General features: G+C 34.7%; 7 protein-coding genes across 8 annotated transcripts; 3 read left to right on the top strand and 4 right to left on the bottom strand.

Moving 5' to 3' along the window:
- Positions 1 to 2,075: 2,075 nt before the first annotated feature.
- On the top strand, positions 2,076 to 3,607 carry LOC9303761 (probable WRKY transcription factor 53). The gene is made up of 2 exons (XM_021017953.1): positions 2,076 to 2,763; positions 2,868 to 3,607. Exons 1-2 carry the CDS (start codon positions 2,360 to 2,362, stop codon positions 3,442 to 3,444), a joined length of 981 nt encoding a protein of 326 aa, XP_020873612.1. The 5' UTR covers positions 2,076 to 2,359; the 3' UTR covers positions 3,445 to 3,607.
- LOC110226364 (high mobility group B protein 6) lies at positions 3,492 to 6,067 on the bottom strand. The gene is made up of 8 exons (XM_021017806.1): positions 5,626 to 6,067; positions 4,754 to 5,163; positions 4,565 to 4,670; positions 4,418 to 4,483; positions 4,167 to 4,337; positions 3,997 to 4,082; positions 3,830 to 3,914; positions 3,492 to 3,736 (listed from the first exon to the last, which is right to left on the bottom strand). Exons 1-8 carry the CDS (start codon positions 5,953 to 5,955, stop codon positions 3,620 to 3,622), a joined length of 1,371 nt encoding a protein of 456 aa, XP_020873465.1. The 5' UTR covers positions 5,956 to 6,067; the 3' UTR covers positions 3,492 to 3,619.
- Positions 6,068 to 6,298: 231 nt separating this feature from the next.
- LOC9303762 (protein trichome birefringence-like 24) lies at positions 6,299 to 8,489 on the bottom strand. The gene is made up of 3 exons (XM_021017836.1): positions 8,091 to 8,489; positions 7,396 to 7,688; positions 6,299 to 7,319 (listed from the first exon to the last, which is right to left on the bottom strand). Exons 1-3 carry the CDS (start codon positions 8,305 to 8,307, stop codon positions 6,537 to 6,539), a joined length of 1,293 nt encoding a protein of 430 aa, XP_020873495.1. The 5' UTR covers positions 8,308 to 8,489; the 3' UTR covers positions 6,299 to 6,536.
- A 239-nt stretch (positions 8,490 to 8,728) lies between these two features.
- LOC9305835 lies at positions 8,729 to 10,316 on the top strand. 2 transcript variants are annotated; one of them, XM_021018116.1, is made up of 3 exons: positions 8,729 to 9,196; positions 9,422 to 9,853; positions 9,932 to 10,316. In XM_021018116.1, exons 2-3 carry the CDS (start codon positions 9,439 to 9,441, stop codon positions 10,033 to 10,035), a joined length of 519 nt encoding a protein of 172 aa, XP_020873775.1. In that variant the 5' UTR covers positions 8,729 to 9,196; positions 9,422 to 9,438; the 3' UTR covers positions 10,036 to 10,316. The 2 variants fall into 2 exon arrangements, with proteins under 2 accessions (XP_020873775.1, XP_002867690.1); XM_002867644.2 differs by having other exon boundaries at positions 8,729 to 9,853.
- An 828-nt stretch (positions 10,317 to 11,144) lies between these two features.
- On the top strand, positions 11,145 to 11,975 carry LOC9303763 (the record flags this gene model as incomplete). Its single annotated transcript, XM_021016856.1, has 2 exons — positions 11,145 to 11,532; positions 11,636 to 11,975. Coding segments are annotated over 2 exons (468 nt in total), but the record flags the coding sequence as incomplete, so codon positions are not given.
- Positions 11,976 to 12,175: 200 nt separating this feature from the next.
- LOC9303764 lies at positions 12,176 to 14,393 on the bottom strand. Its single transcript, XM_002869718.2, is given in 4 exon segments — positions 12,176 to 12,394; positions 12,627 to 12,822; positions 12,824 to 12,887; positions 14,321 to 14,393. Coding segments are annotated over 4 exon segments (411 nt in total). The 3' UTR covers positions 12,176 to 12,316.
- A 2,488-nt stretch (positions 14,394 to 16,881) lies between these two features.
- On the bottom strand, positions 16,882 to 18,772 carry LOC9305836 (ethylene-responsive transcription factor CRF2). Its single transcript, XM_021017946.1, has one exon. The coding sequence runs from the start codon at positions 18,151 to 18,153 to the stop codon at positions 17,131 to 17,133; it is 1,023 nt and encodes a 340-aa protein (XP_020873605.1). The 5' UTR covers positions 18,154 to 18,772; the 3' UTR covers positions 16,882 to 17,130.
- Between the last annotated feature and the right edge of the window lie 4,767 nt (positions 18,773 to 23,539).

Genomic DNA, 23,539 nt, shown 5'->3' on the forward strand with positions numbered 1-23,539 from the left:
AAAAAATATTTTGTATTTTGTGGACCTAATTTTGTTATATTTTCCTTATATATTTATGATATCTTTTATTAAAAGAAGGGTAATTTAGTCATTTTGTACATAAAAGGGGTATTTTTAAAAATGGACATCCAAATGGGGCATTTTTGAAAAGGGGTATTAAAAAAGGGGCATTTTTGTGAGTCTCCCTAATTTCATTAGTTAAAATGTAAATTTGATTCATAGCCCTTTAGTGGTTATTAGTTATTACTGTACACTACACTCGTGTAGTCGTGTATGTCAACTTCAGCTATGAGAAAGTTGCTGTAACTTTTGGATAACGGTTCAATAATTACAAAGGTTATTTCTTACGTATAAGTGGTCCAAATACATTTGAATAATATTTGATGACAAATAAAGTTAAAAATGATTAATCATAAGAAATGAAAATGTTGGAATGGAATATATCTATCTATATTCTTTTTTAGATAGCTTGATGGTGGACTTGGTCAGCATAGACCTTATCATACTCTTGTTGTATTGTATCACACAGTGACTGGTTTTTTTCTATTTTTCTCTTTGGAACATATCAATCATTATGTATATATAAATTTTGTCCAAATTAATGGCCCTTTGTCTCAACCATAAATAAATATTTTCGCCCTCTTGAATTTAATATTTCTTATTCACATACCTATATGACTATTTGAGAGATCATTCCATGGTGACTTGGTCAGCAAAAACCTTGTCACACTCTTGGTGTATTATCACATAATTTTTGTAGATGACTGGGTTTTTTATTTTGTGGAACATATCATTATAAAGATACTAGTATTAATCCTGTACTCCGTACGGAGCAAAACTTTCATCAAATTTATTAAATTTTTACATGATAAAAGTTGTAGGAAAGAGCAAGGAAGAAAGAGATTTGTAAGCTTTTTGTATGAAATAATTTTGTTGTTCTATTGCTGAAAAAGAGAGGCATAGAGGAGATATTGAGATCGTGGGTGGGGGTGAAGAGGGGAAACAGTTGCAAGGAAATTTTTTTTTTAGTTTTTTTTTTGTTTTTTTTTTTGTCGAATAGTAAAAGTTTAATTGTTTAGAATTCTGAAAGTGTAAAAATTGGGACTTAGGACGATGGAGAGGATTGCAGTTTTTTTAGAATGACTTATGATTTATTATATAAAAATATTTTTGTCCAAATTAATCCCATTTGTCTCATACAATAAGAAATATTTCTCCCTCGAGTTTAATATTTCTTCTTTAGATGCAGTTAAAAACTTGACTTAGTCACTCACATACATATATATAAGTAACTATTTATTTATTTATATTTCAATCTACAACAATTATTATTTAGTTTTTTTGCTAAACAAAATTAGGAAGATTATTGGTTCATAAATTTCAATTGATTTCACTCAATATAAATTTAAAAGTTATAGCTAAAATAGTGTACGTTAATAAGAACTATATTATCTAATCTGTGTTGTTACTTTTACGGTTTTACCTAGTAGTAGTATATATAATAAACCAGAATGTGTGGAATATTCTTATTGTTAATGTTAAATGTTAACGATATTAAACATCATTACACCTCATAGTTAGCAACTGAAATATCATCCATAGAACGGTTGTTGCATAATGCATACTAGTAAAGCATCAACCAACATATATTGGATTTTTTTTTTAATCAAAAACAACATATAATTGAAATTCTTTATCAAATAAAAAAGAAACATATAAGAGAATCTCAATCACATGTACAAAGTCGTAGTTTTGAAAGGGTACATTGAAAGGGACAGTTGTTTAACTCGTTTTTGTCTAATTATTTAATTAACCACTATAGATTAAACAAATGACTAACTTGGTTACAACTACATTAACAAAAAATGAAATGTTGAATTGGTCAGCGTTTGACCTTATACTCTTTCACTACCACCACCCCACTTATCAATTACACTCTGGCCCTCTATACTTCCTTATACCAAAGACTTTTCTTCACTTTGAAAGTTTTGTCTCTTTTTTAAAAGAAATAAATAATTATTTATGGTTGGTCATTTGGTCAAATTTTCAAACATTCAAAATCCAATGCCTTTATATTCCAAACCAACACTCATCCATTTTACCATAAAGCCTATAACACTCTCATTCTCATCATATCATTCTTCAATCTATATAACTTATTCTTGATTATACCACACATTATATTTCTGATCATATCATTCTTCAATCTTATCTATATAACCCGTTATTCATTATACTTTACACACATATATATCTTTTTCAACATATTTTGGTATCATTGGTGAATAAGATTTTTAAAAAGTTTTTGAGAAAAAAAAAATAATTGAAAAAATTCTATTTTGGGAATCATTAACTCAAAATGGAAGGTAAAGATTTGTTAAGTTGGGAGCAAAAGACATTGCTAAGCGAGCTTATCAATGGATTTGAGGCGGCCAAAAAGCTTCAGGCACGAATCGGAGAAGCTCCGTCGCCATCATCATCATTTTTATCTCCGGCGACGGCTGTGGCTGAGACTAATGAGATTCTGGTGAAACAGATAGTTTCTTCCTACGAGAGATTTCTTCTTCTACTAAACTGGTCATCCTCACCGACCGTACAACTTATTCCAACGCCGGCTACTGTAGTCCCGGTGGCGAATTCCGGCAGTGTTCCAGAATCTCCGGCATCGATTAACGGAAGTCCGAGGAGTGAAGAGTTTGCAGATGGAGGAGGTTCTAGCGAGAGTCACCATCGCCAAGATTACATTTTCAATCCAAAGAAAAGGTAACAAATTGATGATATTTTATATTTTTTTCACAATTCACCAAATTGAATATAAAAATCTGATCTTTCTATGTACTAATTTGGAAATTGGGTAATTTTTGCAGGAAGATGTTACCAAAGTGGTCAGAAAAAGTGAGAATAAGCCCAGAGAGAGGCTTAGAAGGACCTCAAGATGATGTCTTTAGCTGGAGAAAATATGGTCAAAAAGACATTTTAGGCGCCAAATTCCCAAGGAGTTATTACAGATGCACACATCGTAGCACACAAAACTGTTGGGCAACGAAACAAGTCCAGAGATCGGACAGTGATGCAACGGTTTTCGAAGTTACGTACAGAGGAACACACACTTGTTCGCAGGTAATCACACCACCTCCACCACCAGCCTCGCCGGAGAAGAAGCAAGAAGACACCAGAGTTAGACCAGCAATTACCCAAAAGCCAAAGGATCTTCTCGAAAGTCTTAAATCCAACTTAACCGTTCGAACCGACGGGCTTGACGATGGTAAAGACGTTTTCTCGTTCCCTGATACGCCGCCGTTTTATAATTATGGGACTATCAACGGCGACTTCGGCCATGTGGAGAGTTCTACTCCGATCTTTGACGTTGTTGATTGGTTCAATCCAATGGTTGAGATTGACACAACTTTCCCCACGTTTTTAAACGAGTCGATTTATTATTAAACAAATAAAATGTAAAAGAGAGATAGATAGAAAGTAATCAGCGAGAGTTAAAAAGATAACTTGTATCCATTTTTTTTTGGTTAAAACATAAAAGTACTTAGAGTAATCTAACGATGCATAATAAGAAATGTTCAACAGGACTTGAACATGTTTTCAATACTAAGAGAGAATTTATCTAGCTACTGGTAGTAGCCGCAGACTTCTTGTTGTAATCTTCCACTTCCTTTTTGTATGCTTCCATCAGTTTTGCGGCCTTTTTGTTGTAAACTTGCTTCTCTTCTTCACTCAATTCCTGCAAAGATATTTTATTCACTCAGATAAATTAACAACATGAAATTATTATAAGCAAATGTTTTTATTTACTCGTAATTGTGATTTTTGTTACCTTCCATTTCACTGAAATCAGAGCGGTGACAGTAGAGTTGTTTGTCCCGGGACGTTCTTCGGTCAATCTCTTCCTTTCGTCCTTGCTGCAAAAAATGATTTCTTTTAGAAGCTAGAAACTTTCATGAAGACCAATACTGAGCTTAGGATTAAACTTGGGCTTCGTACCTGAAGAGAAAGTATGAAGAAGCAGGCTTCTTGGGTTTGTTAGGATCAACGTTTTCGTTCTTCTTCTTCTTGGTCGCTTTCTCCTTCTGCAAGAGACAATTATTATGATAATGTTAGTTTGGCTCTGAATTGTAATGGACTTTGGTGAGTGAAGTATGAGTGAGAGTTACCTTAATCAGATTATCAGTTTTCTCCTTCTTCTTGAGCAACTGAAGAGCTTCTTGTTTGTGGAGTTTCAAGAGTTCCTCCTCTTCTTTCTTCTGACTCAGGGCTTCTTCTTCCTTCGTCCTCTTGTATTCCTCCATTGCTTGCAGGTATGTCTCCTTGTTCTTCTTTGCCACCTGTTAAATATTATACCTCAATTCATTCACTCTTAAGTCTTTAATGGCAGTGAAATGCAAGCATATGTATGGAAACCTACCTCTTCGTAGGGTGCCTTTTTTTTGTCTGACAAGTTCTTCCACTCCTCTCCAGTTATCTTTGCGACCTATTACATTTAAACGCCATAAGTTAGCTTCAAAATTTGACAAAAACTGATCTGGAGAGCGAATAGAGTAATTAGGTATACCTCCACGACGCTCTTGTTGTCTTCGCGTAAAGCAGCTCTCCTCTCATTTGCATAAACCAGGAAGGCAGATACAGGATGTTTTGGCTTCAGAGGGTCCTTCTCCTTCCTGCAAACCATAAATAGCCCTAGTCAGTTTACACCATTGGTGATCAATTGATGTAGTCATGGAAGGTTTGTTTGGTTATTTACTTGTTCTTCTTCTTGTTGTCCTGTTCAGCTTCCTGGACAAAGTTGAGATACTGATCAAGCAATTCCATTGCCGTTTTCTGCTTCTGGTCATCCTCCAGAAGCTTCATGGCCTCCTTCTCGCGTTTCTCCTTAGCAATGACCTGGAGGTAAGCTTCCTTCTCAACCTGGTACCTCTCCTCGTAAGGCTTCTTATCTTCTGCACTAAGAGACTTCCATTTAGTGCCAAGAATGTTTGAAGTCTCCTTGAAGTCAGCCTCAGGGTTTTGCTTCTTGACTTCAGCCCATTGGTCTTTACACCACAAAACGTATGATGATGATGGTCGCTTTGTCTCAGGGCAATCCTTTTTCTTCTTCTTATTCGCCTTTTCTTGCTCAGCCTGTGTGAGAGATGGCTGACCACAAGCAAAAGTCTGTAGAGCAAAAACACAAAACTCTCTCGAATCAACAACCAGAGACCACTAATAGCAAACACAGAATTTGCAAAATGCATAGACCAAAACCAATTTATATCAATTGAAATGAACATATCAGCAAATGTGTCCAAAGTATTTCCCAGGAAATTCCTCAATAGCAAGCGCATCATACACTGAAAGAGAACCAATCCTGAATCTGACTTAGATTCTTCTCTCTAACCTATGAATCTATGTCAAAACTTGTATCAACTATCAAAGCAAAAATCTCAAATGATCAATTACACAAGCGGAATCAGCATAAACCAGATATATTCCAACCTAAAGTAAATCGAAAGCCAAAACTAGATCTAGAAATCAACTATCAAACCAAAATCTCAAATGAATCAATCACTAAATTCCAATCTAATCACAAAAACCCAGCCAAATCGAGAACAAAGAAGCTAGATCTAGAGATTATACCATGTTAGGTTTGAATTCCTTCATCTTCTGAAGCTTCTTCAGCTCCACCTTAAGCTTCTCCTGCTCAGCATCTCTCGTCTCCAGCTCCTCCTCCTTCTTTCTCAGAATCTCGTCCTTCTCCTTAAGCAACTCCTCCGTCTTATCCTTCTCGATCTTCATCTTCTCCAACATCGTCTGCATCTCCATCAGATCTTGCTCGAAAGACTTCGCTGACTTCCCCTTGGCGGAGACAGGCGATGGTGGCGTCTCCACGAGCTCATTCTTCTGCTTCAACGCCTTTCTACTGTTCCTTGGTTTCTTCGTCGGAGCTGGATCTGCGGTTGAAGCCATTTCTGAATCGCAAATGAGAGAAAAGAAGATTTCGAAAATTAGGGATTGTGATTTTTAGGTGGAGCCTCTATAAAATATCTTCGGGGTTATATAGAAAGAAACACACAACGGTCTTATAATTCGAAATTCAAAAACTTTATTTCGTGGATTTGATACTTTTTTGGCGTCCGAGGATAAATTTGTTAATCTTTTTGAATTTTAAACAGTTGGAAGAATATTTCTTCATTTTCCTTTTTTAAGGGATTTTGTTTTTCTTCGAGGAATTTGTTAACTTTTATCACTTTATCAGTGAGATCTAAACCGAGTTCAAACCGGACAAAATCAGGTAAAAAATGATAAATAATGATTTTACAAAACTGGGAAATTTTTTTTAACTCAATTACCAAACCGGTTTAGCTTCCTCCACCGGCTAGCTTCCAAGAATCAACATCACATTATCTCAAATTTTCTTACATAATTTTACATGTTTCCAATTCACACAAATTTGCGCCGTATTAGACTATGTAACTCCAGAGAACCGGTTTTCAGTTCTTCCGGGTTGATCGATTGGCGATGTACCAATCACATTTTGGTGGTCCGGTTCAGCCATTTACTATGGTCTCCAATATAACATCATTCAAGTAATCAAACGGACCAGGCAAGCACCAATGCAGACAATCATTCTGTACCTTAGCATTTTTGTCTTTATCAAACGGCCTGAACTGTCTGTATGCACCCGGATGACCGTCCGGTCGGGTCAGCAACATCCCGGTGAAATCCAAAAGCTTTAGATTCCCACCATCCTGGCCACTCTTCTCTCTAACCGCCCTCTTGAACTGACCAATCTCAATGTCTTTTAGTATCTTATGTACATCCTTAATCTCAATCTCCTCATCGCTCACCGGCTCTGTTTGCTTACACGTCCCGCCGCTATGCCATTCCCCGTTTTGGAAATGATCGGGAGTCGACGTCCGGAAAAAAACCGTGCCTTTACTATTATCTTCCCCAGCTAGGAAGTCCATGACATTCCGCAGCGATGCATTATAAGCATAGTCAAATCCTAACTCTATTATGTGAGGTTTTTCCTGGCAGTTATGGCAACCGACGGATTTTCCATTTTCATGGTAAATCGCGGATTTAAGAAACCATTTACCTGTTGAGATAATCGCATAGTCGAGGCTAGGCATAAGATTGGTCCATGTCTCATCGAGTCTATCCAGATGTAGCTGAACAGAAGCGGTCGAGACACCGTTTGAATCTTCGAAAATAGCGGCTTGAACAAGAAATGGTGACCAAATGTTGGATATAGTAAGGTTATGTAAAGGGAAATGCCAACGTTTCGATTTGTACTCCTTGTCGTGGTATACTTCAACAGGTTCTTCAACCTGGAGAGACCCCAAAAAAAGAGTTTTAAAGAACTTGAAAAGTAAAAAGAGCTGTTAAAAGCAAGCAGCATTATACCGTAGAGAGCATACAAAGCAGTGACTCGACGTGGTTTCGCGATATGGAGTCACCAATCAATGCCCAAGATTTATTCCTCATAAGTTGAAGAAATCTTCGAGGGTCAAAACGTGGTAACAAACAATCATGAGGCTTCCATTTCCAGTAGAGAAAATCTAAGTCAGGCCGGCCATTGGTGATACAATTTTGGTGACCATCAATGAGCGATCCGCATGAGTTGTTTGTGTAGATTGGTCCTACTGAATCTGGGATCCATTTTCCAGCGAAAAGATCACACTTCTCTACTTCAATATCTGATTCAAGAAACAACAACAACCAAAAAAAAAACTTGTTTTTAAGTCCCAATGTGAAATCAACTTTGATACAAAATGTTGTAACACTAATCAAGATCAATTTATTAGAAACCAGTCTTTGAACATCGCAGCTAATTAACATCACGCTATCAAATGATACAAGTCACCAAAAGAAGCTGTGAATGGTAAAAGAATCAAACCATTAGAGTTAACTTTCCAATGAGACAACCAAGATCCACAATCTCAAAAACCCGTTAAATCTTGCAGATCCAAAACCCATAGATCTCATAAGTCATAATTGTGCTCACTAAACAAGGTTTAGTCTTAGACACAAACAGTCAAACACAGTGGACAATTCACATGAAAGTCAAATACTTTTGCTTTCTAACTAACTGATCTTACCCTGAGGAATCAGATCTTCATTTTCCGGCACAATAACCTCCGGCGGCAAAAACCGAGCTTCGAATTTTCCAGTGACCGACGCAAAGATTGGAGAAAACTCGCTGGAGTGGAGAATGAAGAGACGGAAAGCGAAAAATGTGATCAGAATAGCGGAGATGAGCTTGATGAGAAGCACATTTTTATGATTCATGGAGATTGATGACAACTTCAGCTTCATCTGAAGAAGATATGCACACTTGTTTTTGGTTATTCGACCGACCAAAGCTCTAGCTCTGGGGACTTTTCTTTATTATATGATATAAATCATTCGACCATTTCTTAAAAAGAACCATACAGTAAAATAATAAATAAAGACGTATTAATCTAATAATCTGATTATATCACAATTCACATGACTGGAGAGTTATGACTTATGACAGAATGTTTGTTTCAATTCCTTCAAAAACTGTTTTAAAATAACATCACTTCATGGCTTGTGTCGTCATTTTGATCTTATTACTATCTTTCTTATATTTAATAGATACACACACAAAAAAAAAAAACAAGCAAAGCCTTAGTTAGTTAATTAAACAAATTTATAAGATTTGTAAGAAATTGTTTTAACGATCATTGATGCATAGTTTTCAGTTTAAATAGTTGTTATACATCTTTTTCCCAAACTTGTACATTTTCTTCAGACATTTATGATCAATATTATCTCATATAAATACATTTAAATCCCTTCATATGAATTGAAGGATCACCTAATTAGGAGACCAGAAGTGTGTAATTAATTAAACATGGAAAGAGTAGAAAACAAGGAAAGGCCAAAAAAAGTAGAGTAATAATTTGTGTAGAGTTATAATGGGCTTGGGCCGCTTGGCGAATGATTGGTTAGGACTTGGGACTAAACTAAATATTAATTTTTGATAATTAATTAAGTATCATCATCTTCTTCGTTTACTAATCACACTACTTTCGCATATCGTCATTTCCCGCTCTCTGTGCTCTAGGGCTCATTCCTCTGGGTTCCATTGTTACGATTCGACCTTCTCTGCATAATCTCTCTCATCGACCCTAGCTTCTTTCTCTGTAATTGAGAAAAGATCAACAATTTTACTTTCCGAGTAAGATTTTCTCGGGAAAATCCCTTTTCTCTGTTTTCTTTTGTTTCTGGTTTGCATTTGGGAGAAAATGCTAGGAATAATGTTTAAGAAAGTTTTAATCTTTTGAATGTTTCATCACATTTTAGTTTCGGTAGCTCAGTGAAGATTTGGGCTTTAGGGTTTTTGTAGAATTTCTAATTGACGAGTAATTTCCCAGAAAATCTTTGTGATTTTGTGTTAGTACAGGCTAAGCGTGAACTTCAATGTCTAGTCTTGGGGACCAATCGGAGAACAACAACAAAATTTCCGATAATGTTCCCTTAGCTCAACACGAGATTTTGAAAGGGAAATATGAGAGTTTGGTGACAGAGCACGAGAATCTGGTGAAAGAACATGAAACCCTAATCAAAACACTCGAGCTTATAGAGAAAACGCACCAAATCACAGTAGAGGATCTAGTGAAGAAGAAGGAGAGAGAATCATTGGTTGGGAAGGAAGAGATTGAAAAGTTTGACAACGAGATTGCTGAAATAAAGAAGATGCAAGAGATGCTTGATAAGGATATCGAATACTTAAAGTCTCGTGGAGAAACCGAGGTGAACGGTATGAGTTCAGGACCAAGCAGTGCAAGAGATGCAGAGAAGAAACGTAATCTGAGCAAGTTTGCATCAAAAGAGGGTAATTCTAAGTGTTTTTGATATGTGTCCTACTAAATGTTTGTTAGCTTTAGATAAACTAAACATGTTCTATGTGCAGATGTGATAGAGATTAGTGACGACGATGAAGGAGACCAAAGTGAAAGCAATATAGGAAACAGTAACTCATCACATAAGAATATAGAGTATTCCTTCAAATTGTGATCAAGACCTGATTCATTTGAGGAGATGGAGAAGCACAATGTCAGATATGGTTGTGAAACTGGAAGTTTCAAATTAAGTTAGTAGTTCTTGTTGTTGTAGATGAAGATGACTATGAGTCTCTGATGCATTTGGTCTTGTTTTTGGCTTGGAGTTTGGAGGGTTAATAAGACATGAAAGTTTGTAGTGTAACTGTGTAAGTAATTTAGCCAAACACAAGTTGTAAGAGAAGCAGCTTCCATCCTTAATCTACTGTCAGATTGTTCTATAAAATAGTTCTGATGACAAGCTTGTTTATGCTATTGATTGAATCTATTAAGCTGTGTTCTTTAGAGGCATCTGAAGATGAGATTATTTCTCTTGGAAGATAGAGATGACTAGAGCTAGGACTGGGAGGTTCAAGGTCCTTTTCATATTTTCTTGGCCTCAAAAATGATGTTTTTAACTTTGTACCCATTTTAGATCCTAGTGCACTCTACTTCTGCAATCATAGAGTGCTTCAACAAGAGAGAGATTATTAACTCCAGTATTGCCCTCAAAGCTTTCTACAAAAAACAATCACTAAAGTTAAAGGAGACAACAAGTGTGTGTGTATCAACAACTGTGAAAATGGGCTTGGGCCGCTTGGATAAATGAGTGGTGGAGATTAAAACTTGAATATTATTTTTTGAAATAACAAAAATTAAAATAAAAAGTATCATCTTCTTCGTTATTAACACTCGTTTCGCATTTTCCCGCTCTCTGATTCTAGGGTTCCATTGATACGATTCCATCTTTGTCGTGTAGTCTCTATCATCGAAACGAGCTTCTTTCGTTCTAACTGAGAAAAAGATAGACATTTTTATTTTCCGAGTAAGATTTTCTAGAGAAAATTTCCTTTTTTTTTCTCTGTTTCTTTTGTTTCCGGTTTAGGGTTTAGGACAAAATGTTACGAATCCGTTTGAGAAACACCGAATCTTGTGAAATGTTTCTAAAATTTTAGTTGTTTTTGGTTGCTCTCAATAAAGATCTGAGTTTTAGGGTTTTGTCGATTTCAAAGTTTCTATTTTTAAGGAGAGGTTTCCTGATTTTTTTTTTGTTTTGTTTTTTAATCTAGGTTAAGCTTAAAGTGATTAAAGACAAAAATGGACCAATCGGAGAAGAAATACAACAAATCGTCAGAAAATGTTTCATTTGCTGAACACAAGATTTTGAAAGAGAAGTATGAGAGTCTGATGATAGAGCATGAGGGCCTAATTAAAACGCTTGAGTTTCTAGAGACAACTCATGGATTCACTGTAGATGATCTGGTGAATAAGCAAAGAGAAGCATTGGAGAGGAAGGAAGTGATTGAAAAGTGGGAGAACAAGTTTGGTGAAATGCAAAAGAAGCTAGAGTTTGTCGAAAAGAATATCGAATACATAATGTCGGTGGATGATGAAACCGAGATGAATGGTGTGGATTCAGGTAGTGCAAGACCTGCAGAGAGACCTAATGTGAAGAACAGTGTTTCAAAAGAGGGTAATTTTAGTGTTTTTGATGTGTGGTGTCTCACTTATTGTGTTTTAGTGGGTTTTAGCTTTAGACAAACTTAACCATGTTCTCTGACTAAATCTATAAGCAGATGCGATGGTGATTAGTGACGACGATGAAGAAAACCAAAGACACAGTAACTCATCGCATCAGGATCACTTCATTCTTTGATCAAGATCTGAAATCAATTTTGGAGATGGAGAAGCAGAGAGTCAGAAGTGGTGATACTGAAATTTCAAATCCTTATAAGTTAGTAGTTCCTGTTGCATTGTTCTTGTTATTTCGGAGTTAGGAGATCAAGACATGAAAGTTTGGTATGGTAAGTGAATTTAGCCTTGACATAATAAGATAGTAAGAGAAGCAGCTTCCAGCTTAAATCTATTTCCAGATAATTCCATAATAAGAAATAAGTGACAAGCTTGTTGATTATATTGATTGAATCTGCTTCCGTGTTCTTTAATGACATCTGAAGATAATGAGCAATAAGAGAATCCGATCAATGGAAGTAGCAGAGAACATGAAAAAGATGATTTTTGCGGAAGGAATCGATAACTCGGTAGTATAGAAGAAGTTTGCAACAGATGATTTGAATAAGTTAGCGAAAGCGAATGAAAGATTAGCCAAAATAAGATGGTAAGTCAAATGTAGAAACATTTATTTCTTCTAATATATATGCTCTTTAGTGCCTGCAATATGCAACATACAAGACAACAAAGGTGACATGACCCAACTTATGAGCCCGAGGCATTACAATAAATCGAAACAAAGAACGTTATGAAGGTCTCGTTGTAGCTGAAGCTGCTCCCTCAGAGTCTTGGTCTTGACTCGGTATCGAGAACTTGTTTACTTTCTGTAACATTCATTGTTCAAAACAAAAAGAAAAAAAAAACCTCAATAAAGAAATAGAAAGAGTTCATTAGTTAAGAATCCATGTTAGAAATCAAACATAAAAGTATCAAGAAACAATGAGGAGAAAGTACTGAATCAGATGGTGTAAATTCCAAACCACTGAAAATCGACTAAATTGTAAGAAATTGAATCGCGAGCTAGTAGATCAGTCATTAGAGAGCCATAAACCTAACCTTTGAGAGAACGCATTCTCTGAGAGATTGCAAGAATCGGAGGCATTTCTCTTGATCGAAAGAAGACTCCGTGACGCAATTGAGAAGTTGGAGAGCCTCTTGGCCGCAAACTGGCTTAGGACTCTGTTTCTCCATTGAAGGTATAAACCCTAAAGAGTAGGCGATGTTGCCGGTGAGACGGATCAACCATGATCGCAGGACGATAAAAGAACGAAATCTTTAATGGGCCATAAAAGCCCATTTTGTTCACCCAAGGAAGCCCTTTTTAAGCTCACTTAAACCTTTGTTCAAATTATTAGCCCATACTGTTTACTTTGTAACGACCACTATCTGATTTTGTTTTTGAACAATCACTAAAGCGATCTCAAATTTATTCGCTACCTAAAGATTATTTTTTTGGTTTTAATTATTTGCTACCTAAAGATGTTTGTTTCTAATATATATAGCTCTGGAGTCAAAGTCTAAAACTATGTATCCTTTTGATGATTGTGTGGATTAAGTGATTTAAAGGCTTCCCATATGTTTGCTAGTTTGATTTGCATATTTGTATATGGTCAATCGTCACTAGAATTTTTAATGATTGACGATGTGGTAAACCTCTGATATTAACATTAGTTTTTCTCGAAAGCCGATTAGTAATAGCTAGCTAGATGATCACCGATTCGTACAGAGGAAACACACAAACTCTCTTGAGGATATTTATGATGTTACTAAAGCCGTGACCATCGTCACAAAACTAGTAACGTTACAACACCGATGGTACAATATTCAAACTCAAATTAGATTGTTTACATTATGGAGAGATAACCGAAAAAGTAGTTGGAGGGTTAGTTCAGTAAAATTAAAAGGGAGAAGGCAGAGCAAACATGTTAAGTGCATGGGAATGGCACGAGAATGGTACGTGAAATATGAAATTGAATTAGACATCATTTAATTTCTTTGTTGGTCCTTCTTTTAATGTATTTATTAATGTGTCTCTGCCACTTTTCATGAGACACTGTCTCACTCACTTCTATTCCACATGTATTTTTACTATGCACATTCTCTATATATGTTAATGCATCTAATTTGTACGGTTGATTATGCATATCTTGACCATGTATATGTACAATATCCACATACACACATAATTATATATGTCAAAATTTGATTATATCAGAATGTCGCTGGACTAAAACTAATTCTATATATCGTATCATAGCATGGGTTTTACTAAATTATTGGGAAAAACTTGGAAACTATAATATAACAAAAAATTGGAAATTTCATTCTTAAAACATTTCAAAAACGTATGTACATCTCTACTAAATCTCAGTCAAGATGATCACTATGGTGTGGTGTCAGCCTTTTTGAATATAAATTATAAATCAGTGAAAATGGACGAGAAAGACATATAATGGCTGATGATAGACAAGACCAAACTAAAATACGGAAAAAAATACGGAATAAGGCATAATGTATACGGAAAGGTCAACTGGATATTTTACCAGTAAGAAGTCAAACATCCGTTGAAAGTTTGAAACCATGTCCTTTTGGCCAAGACAGTCGTTGATCGGTACAGATAACAGAATCCTGGTTTGATCCGGTTCACAAATTGGTTTAGCAATAACTCTCAAGATCTAATAGCCACTTGGTTCAATTTCCACCATTAGACAAAAGCTTATCCAATGGCCCAACAGGTATTACGCCCCTACCCAAGTGGACGGTCAAGATTCGATGGACCACGGGATCCAAAGCCGTACCGTTTTCATATCTGAGACGCGTCATCGTAGTTGGTCTCTTAACATGGTCGTTAATGCTCAGTTAAAGAACGTTAGATCATATATGTCATGACGTGAATGGTTAGGATTGCTTTTACCATGTTGTTTTTTTCTTACCTTGTAATTTTTCTACTTCTCTATCTTTCGAGTATCAGATATACTGTTGAATGTGTCACAAAGATTTGTTTATCATGATATATTCTCTAAAGTAAGTATAATTAGAAAATCACGCAGAAGATCTCTCATGAAAGGTCCCCATTTATCTTTTGGCATAAATCTTGCAAAAGAGCTCTGGAATTTTGTGACAAACAAAATCTTTGCATGAGGGGACACCGCAAAACATATACTTATGTATGATTGTGTATATGCATGCATATATATCTCTATGGGCCATGACCATTTTCAAGCCTTACGAATTTAGGAAAGGGCACTGGAAAAGTCTTGTGAATTTTTACTATTTTTGTTTTTTGAATAAACGAAATATAAATGCAACAAACCTCTTTAATACCCCGGCCCAATATTTGAAGTTTGAACCCACCCAAGATTTAAATTATCAATTTAGAGAATCACTGTAAAAAACAAATTGCTTAATTTGATTCAAATCTTAATGTTCTCTTTCTCTTGATGATTCTTAAAATACTTATATAGCTAGAAGATTAAAATGTAGTATTTTATAGAATGGACATTATATTGATGAGTATGCATGAATAATCACGAAATTCACATGAACATTTTGGGAAGAGGGGCCCAAACTATTTAATACTTAGCAATTTTCGTATCTACATATTACAAAATATAGTATGCATCTAGATTCTTAATAGCCGTACTTCTTTGAATTGTGTACGTAATTAATATTTGAAGCGTTTCGATACCTATTTATTTTCTTGCTCGTAAAATATTATACTCTAAAATCAGCAAGTTGCATTTGCATGGTTAATTCTGTGATTGTCGGAAATATTTAATTTCTTAGTATGAATTTTAGTTCACATTTTATATGCACCCAAAAAAAAAGTTTTTTAAAAAGGCCCGAGAATTGTAGTACATGAGTAGTATTTAACGAAAGCGACACGACAATGCTCTTCCTCGAGTAGTTGCGGCTCTAGCCTACGTGTCGTCAGTTCTTTTCCCTGCTCCTCCTCTGTATTTTCAATCTTTTTAATGACCAATGTCGATTTAAACTGTTTACGTAGATTTCAAAAATTATTATCTATTTTTTTTATAAAAGAAAACCCAATAAATTAACACGTCATAATCCTTAATGTAGTATTTGAACAAAACACTAAAGGTTTGTTGTCAAAGAAAAAAAAAAACAACACACTCTCTATGAAAGTTTTAATGAAACGTGGTAAAAATTTAGGAGTGAAAACAAAGTGGCTAATTTCTTTTAGGAAAATTAGTAAGCCGCTGAAATAGAGGCCAAGATGGACACCATTATCATCCATCTAGGTCCAACACTACTTGCTTCGTGAGACAATAACCTTAATTTCTTACAAAAACAATCCATTGGATTATAATTTTTCTAACTAATTTAAAAAAAAAAAAAAAAAAAAACACAAGCCAAGCAGCAATGTATCAAAGAAAGTAAATCATCTCAACAATTCTTCGAGAATCACACCAAAAAGGTATTGATCATACAAGCTCTATCAACCCTTAAATAAGACCATGGTGTGGTGGACCAAAAGCAAGCTGGCCCGAGCCTGAACAGAGATATTGACATAGACAGGTAGTAACATTTTGCAATTGATGGTTCACTTGGGATCCGCTGGCCAAATCAAGACCAGATCGGAACAAACCAAGGCATGGACCAGCTTTACCCATCGTAACATCTCTATTCCTAAATAACAATGAAACAATATAAGGACAAAAAGCAATTATGAACATACATTAGTTATGCAGGACCATTAGATTTACAAAATATGGCTTAGTATAAAACTATAAAGTAAATGTGATTTTTGCGTGCATAACAATACGACCATAGTTACATCGTACTTTTTATAAAACTGGTAAACAGAGTGAGATTGAAGTGCTCTAGAGTCTAGACAAATCAACTACCCCAACTGCCTCTTTCATTAAATCCTCATGAGATTGTATATTTTTCTCATTTTCATGTGGATATATAAACTGCCAAAATATTTGTTTTATGATGTGCCATATTTCAAATCAACTTAGATTCTCCTTCTTCGTATCTAGTCTCAATCTACTAGGCATCTCACACTATTTTTATTGCATTTGTTTGGGTTTATTAGCTTGTAATCGTGTAACAATAAATTATTATTAGCCTTTTTTGTTTCTAAAAATGATATGATTAGCCTTAAGAAAACAAAAACTAGCTAAAGCTTTTCAATTGTTCTCTTCACGTGAGATCCACGTGCCTTTACCAACAACAACAACAACAACAAAATAGCAAATTTTTATACTATCAAATAAAGCAAAAATGAAGGAATTTTTTCAGTCGATCAAAATTAAAAAAAGAGATAAAGAGAGCAGAGCACGTGGAAGCAAAAAAGAAAACTCGACCTCCCATTACTGTTAACAGACGGAACTTTTTTTAAAAAACTTAAACCTTAATAATAATTAATTAATATCACCATCATTAACTACATTTGATTTATATAACAAAATTACTAAAAAAAAAAAACAAGATTAAAAGAACATAACCGAGATTATATTTCACCGGTATACAAAACTTTCTCCGGTTCCGTTTAGTAACGGCCGGTAATACTATTTATTTATTTAAAATATTATTAAACAGCTAAAAGAGGATCCGACCCGAATAGATCCCCAATATCTTGAAAATGGTCCTCCAAGTGCCAGCTGGATAATCCGGATCCGAAATCGAATCCGAAGTTCATATCCGTACAAATATCGGCCGTGAATAGATCTTCCCCAAATAAATCGCCGCCGAGATAGTCGGGAACCACTGAGCTCCGGAAATCGAACACGTCATCATCTGAGAACAACGGCGCCGAGAAATCTGAGAAAGTCTCTGAGACAGTCGTCATCGATGGCTCTTCCTTGACTACAACCGCCGCCGGTGGTGGTGAAGAAATGCCGGAGAACTCGTCGACGGCGAAAGGAGATCGGAGAACAGACACCGGAGAGCAGAGACAGTCGTTGCTACTGCTTCTGCTGATGGAGGAAGAAGCAGTAACAGATTTTTTGACTTTGCTCGTTTTCTTCTTCTTCACCGGAGAAGGTGGTGGGGGTTTTTTCTCAGTCGTCGTCGGACTAACTGAGAAATTAGTGAGAGCGTCAGGACCACGAAGCTGAATCGCAGCGTTATCGTAAACCATAGCAGCTTCTTCCGCTGTGTTGTAAGTACCTAACCAGAGCCGTACACGTTTCAACGGATCTCTTATCTCCGCCGCCCATTTTCCCCATGGACGCTGTCTCACTCCTCGGAATTTCTTCTCCGTCGTCGTCGTCGTCGTCGTCGCTGAAACCACCGGAGAAACAGCAGTCTCCGATTTCACAGCTCTCTTCTGTCTCTTCTCTGATTCCATTTGACTACAACTACCAGTAACACCACCAGCATCGAGAGCGACCTCGTTGACGAACTTCTTGATACGACGGCGTTTAGAGACGAACCGCTGATGTTCTTCTTCTTCGTCGTCGCTTGAGGAATCAGTAGCGTCTGGGTCAGTGACTGAGATACGAAGAACCCTGGTTTGGTGATTGTTGGTTAAATCCGGTACGATTGTCGTCGTGTTGGTTTTGTGCTCTGTGAATTTGATTCTCGGTAGAACCATTTTCTTCTCCGCTTCCATTTTTTTTCTCTCTGTTTTTTTTTTAACTCAAGACTGTGACTGTTTCTCTCTGTGTGTTTATAACATAGAGATTGGGGAAAGCAAAAAGAAGAAAACAAAAGGAAAGAAGACAAAGAATAAAGATAAATTTTTTAAAAGAAGAAACTTGAACAGCAAGAGTGATACTGGAAAAAAAAGTTTTCTCAAAGGACGCGAATTTTTTTTTTATAGAAAGAACTAAAAGGCACGAAAAACACTGCGAGAGAGGAGAAACCTTGCTGCGTGAAGATTTTCCCGGAAAGTTGAAGAAAGGGGAAAAGAGCTTTTAGTTATATTCTTAAGGAATCGTTCACAAACTAGAGAGAGATAAGGAGATGAAAGGAGAAAAAAAAAAAGAGGAAGATGCTACTTTTGGGGGAGGAAGGGATTAATAGCTTTGCTTGGGTTTTTCTAGGAAATATTCCTGGAAAATAAAAATTTGGGCAGAGAGACAAGAAAATGTTTTGCAGAGTGTGAGAGAAAGAGTGACACGAGGAAGAAGATGAGAGATTTAAAAGCGGCAGAGCACATGTAGTAATGGTAGAGAGAGACTATTTTATAGGATCTTGAAACGTCTCTAGTGTTTTTTTACTCCTCTTTTTTTTTTTTTTGTATTTAATTTTCTTTTCGAATATCTTTACAAAAAACTTTTCACAAAGATATTTATCTTAGCTCTTTTTTCTTTGTTTTTTTTTTTTTTTTTTTTCATCAATCTTTGTTTATCGGTCTAATATACTACTTTGGGTTTAATGTTCCATATATAAATTATCTAATGTACAAGAAAATGGATTTCCTAGCACTGTTAGAAATATATAGAAGAAGACAGGGATGTCATATATGTTTAGAGATTTTTTAAAACTTTTTGTTGGTGATTTCAAATGAATGAAAGACAATTGTCACAACTATGCTTGTTACAATCCAAACGTACATTTAACTGAAATTGAAATTTTGAGTCTTAGAGACAAAACTAGATAAAAAACAAAACCATGAACTACAACATGTGTCGACAGTAATTATTAGTTTGTAACGCAAATACAGTAACAATCATGACATTAATGGTAGATAATCAGATATTAGTGCCGACCAAGGAAATTTGTCTTTAAAAAATTAGAATGAAATCTTAATTTGACTGATTTTTAGCAAAAACTAATTTGACAAAATTAAAGCCGGATAAAAAGAGCTTGGGCAATGGCATGGCAATACCAAAATGCCGCATAAGTCAAACGATTGAGATATCGACACGTGTAATTACACCAACGGCTGGGACGTGCCTTTCCATGGGGCAGCGGACAAAGAGAAGAAAACATGTAGATTACTTCTATAATTAATTACTTCTATAACTATTTTTAAAAAATTTCCTCGTAATTGGAGATTCAGGTCACGTGACACCGGAGACACGGTCCAGTCTCACTTTTGACCAGAACCATTAATTAATAATTAACGGCAGGTGATTAAGTCTTTAATCTAAAAACCTCCGTGCGAAGTTCTCTTTTTCACCACAGGGATAGTTTCGTCATATCACAAAGCAAGTTGCGTTGTGAAAAAAAAGCAAGACAAAAGACCGTTACGGTTCGTAGTCCTTTACTGTTTTAACCTTTACCAGTCACAACCTTGCCACTTTTTAGTTATTACAGCTGTGTGGTTAACGTGGCAGACAACAATCTAGGACGTTGCGCCACACACACACACAAAAAAAAGTACAGTAATTTTTTGGAATCATTGTATTAGTTCTTAATTGTGATTAATACTCTTAATAATTTTATGTTATTTGCTACAGATTTTTATGCGAGTAAACTTTAATTCACTGACATTTTTTTTAAAAACGAGCATATTTGGCATTTCTTGAGAGGCAAATTAAATAGAGAATACTCCTTCCGTTTTCGAATAGTTATCGTTTTAAAGAAACTTTTTTGTTTTTAATTAGTTGACGTTTTCAGTTTTCAATGCAAAATTTATTACTTTTTTATTTTTTATATTTATTTTTATTATGCAACTTGATTTACTATTAGTTAAATTATGTTTAGGTAGATAATTAATGATATTTTATATTGAAAAACTAACAATATTAATAGTTTCTTAATTTGTATGCATATAGTTAAAACGTCAACTATTCGAAAACGGAGGGAGTATGAAATTACTTTCTCCAGTAAAGTAAAAAAAAAATCTTGATCGTTTTAAACACTTTGACCCATGGTCAACTATGCAGCTTCGACTTTTCTATCTTATGTAGACAGACATATTCACTAATGAGAATTAACAGATGTTACTATACAGAATGAAAGATTATTTTTTTGATCGTATTGTTGTAACTGTTATCTTCTGAGTTCTGACTATATAAATGTATATAAACGTATTGATAATATAATGTGAGTGTATAGAGAAGAGATATTGGAAGCCCATGCTATATTGCCAAAGAACGCAACAATTTGATTCGCAGGGTATGTGAACCATGTACCCGTTTGTTCTGTCTTGTCTTTCCCTTCATTTTTTATTTGCCTCCTCTATGTTATACAGTTTTTGTCCAACCTCAATGCTATACATTATATATATATATATATATACACACTCTAGTTAAAATGTGCTAGTTTATCAGGTAACATGTAGAGATAAACTACTCATATAGATTTTTCACAATCGACTCGCTGTGAAATTCTAACAACTTCTCGACCATAGTATCACTAATTTAGGTTTTTCGAACCATAAACCAATAGTATAATACACTAAGTATGTGTTATCGTTTTAACAAGTTTCTATGCATATACTTTAAAACATCATTTTAGTAACGTTGAAAATTACATAGTTGTAATAAATGTGGTATAAAATTTCTCAGACAACAGACTTTAAAATGAGTGAATAACGTGAAATAGATTATTGTATGCACCACTACAGTCTATACTATAAGCATCAAACCCTAGATGAGCAAATTAACTTCGAGCCACGTAATTTATTCAGGAATCTATATATACATTTTTGGATCACAATTAGCAAATAAATCCTGAAGTTGATAAGTATTTACAATGGCATGCCATTAGCATTAATTATTTAGATTTGTTTTATTTAAGTAAAGATTTTTAAATGAAATTCATTTCTCATATATTTAGCAAAAGTCTCTACAAAATCTTTCTTTATCTATTTAAGTAAAGATTTTGAAATCAAATATGTTATCAACAATTTACCAAAAATCTCTACACAATCTTTTTAAAAAATTTCGACTTAGTTAACTTCTGATTTTTATCTGCAAAAAAAAAAATTAATAGTAACGAGTGATGTAAAAATCGGGAATGTTGATATTACAATTTCTTCTACTTCTTTTTTTTTTCATATAATGAAAATTATTTTTTAGGGATACTTTCTCAAAACCTCTAAATAAAACAAAAGGTTTCAAAAGATAGCTTCTCTTTTGGCGGGTCGACACGCAAACCCGCAACTCTCTACGGGCGAACCTGCGACCCGTAGTGGATAAAAATATTATTCCAAAAAAATAACAAATGATGTTTAATTTTACGGAACGGGGTTATATGGTGCAACGGGGTTATATCGATATTAATATTAAACAATATACCATGGATGAAATCTTAGAATTAAAAATCAAAATTTAATTATAAAATGAGAAACACTAAACAAAATAAACAATATTAACAAAACAAATACAACATAAAATATTGCTAAATAATTTTTTAGTTATAAAAAAATCGACCCGCGGTGTACCGCGGGGTAAAATCTAGTCCCATAACATTTTCGTATGATGTACTGTATTATATAAAAGGAAAACGGTTTATATGGTGATTAGGAAAAGGCAAAGAGACAATAATATCTCATTTCTCAACAAATCAAACTTCGTTTCCGGAAAAAAATTAGTAGTATAATAATAGGCACTAATTAATAAGATAATGAAAATACGTTGGTCCACGAAATAATAATCATTACACAATCATTAGTTCTTGTGACAACGATAAGTTCATAGAAACTCGATATATCTCACAATGCACAATGAACATGATAGTATTTACTTATTTACGGGATAATCGAAACTGTTTTTTTTCACTAGACCAGAGAAATGTGGTAGACTTCTTTCGATATTTTTAATTTTTTTATAATTTTTTTTACAATCTATTGTTTTTTAGGACAACGGTTTAAATCATGTTCTCTCCATTTCATAATATAATACGTTTTCGTCAAACTTTTTTGTTTCACAATATGTCGTTTTCAAGTTTCTATACAAATTATATATTATTTTATAATTATTTATATTATGCAGTTTTTTTTATGATTGGCTGAAATTAAAAAAACATATCTTCTTAATCGGCGTGTTTTTAGCTAAAACGACTTATATTAGGAAACGGGTTGGAGGAAGTATGAAACATATGAAGCGTTAGATTCCTTCTACTAATTTTAGGTGAATTTATGATATATTTCTCTTTTCATATTCAAAAAAATAATAATTCACAACTCTCTTTTTCTAGTTCATTGTATGTTTGGTTAGATTATTAGATTATTAATTCTAGGGAGTATGTTTTTATGGTCGTGAGTCTTGTCTATTCTGACATGTTAGATGATTTGTTTTCTAAATTATTTTACATCTAAAATGTGTGTTACACATATAAACTGATGATGTTGTGGAATTGAGTTTAATGGTTGTGGCCTTAATCCAGAGAAGAAGTAAGGTTAGTTTGATTTGAAGCAAAGAAACGAGACCGTATGGATATTTTGTCGAATAATACAAAGACACTTTGGACGATGGTTACACTCAGACCCATCGTGGGACCTATCTTCCTCTTCTCTCCGTTACTTCGCTAACGGCGCCTTGTCTCTTTTCTCGAGCCTTTCTTTCTTCTATTCCTGTCCACTTGGTCACTTCCTCCCGTCATGTGACGGCTGACGTCCCTCTTTTTTTTCCTCTTACTTTGTTTCTTTTATACATTAATATTTGACAGATGAAAAAAGAGAAGGGAAAACCCGAAACCTTTTCTCAAAAGAATTAATAGCAGTTTCGACAAAAATGGTTTTCGATCGAAATTTTTGGGGAAGAGGACAAAAATGATGTCATTTTAGTGTTTATGGCAACGACATAATCACATAACATAAGCAGGGTAGTTTTATGAATGATTTTCTCATTAGTTTTGAGATGAGATAGTCTTTGTTTGAAAATACCATTCAAGATTCAACTTCCTAGTTCCTAGATACAATGGCTTAACATTTTTTTAAAAAATATTAAAAGATATAATTGGTGCCAGAAAAAATACGTGATTGGTGAAATGATTTTTCCATAGATTAAGCGTACGCATGTATACGGGGAAATTGAATGAGGATTAAAGAACTCGGTAGTACTAAAAAATAAGAAAATAAATAGTAAAAGTTTCAATAATGA

This window comes from Arabidopsis lyrata, assembly GCF_000004255.2.
Source record: "Arabidopsis lyrata subsp. lyrata unplaced genomic scaffold ARALYscaffold_7, whole genome shotgun sequence".
Taxonomy (NCBI): Eukaryota; Viridiplantae; Streptophyta; class Magnoliopsida; order Brassicales; family Brassicaceae; genus Arabidopsis; species Arabidopsis lyrata.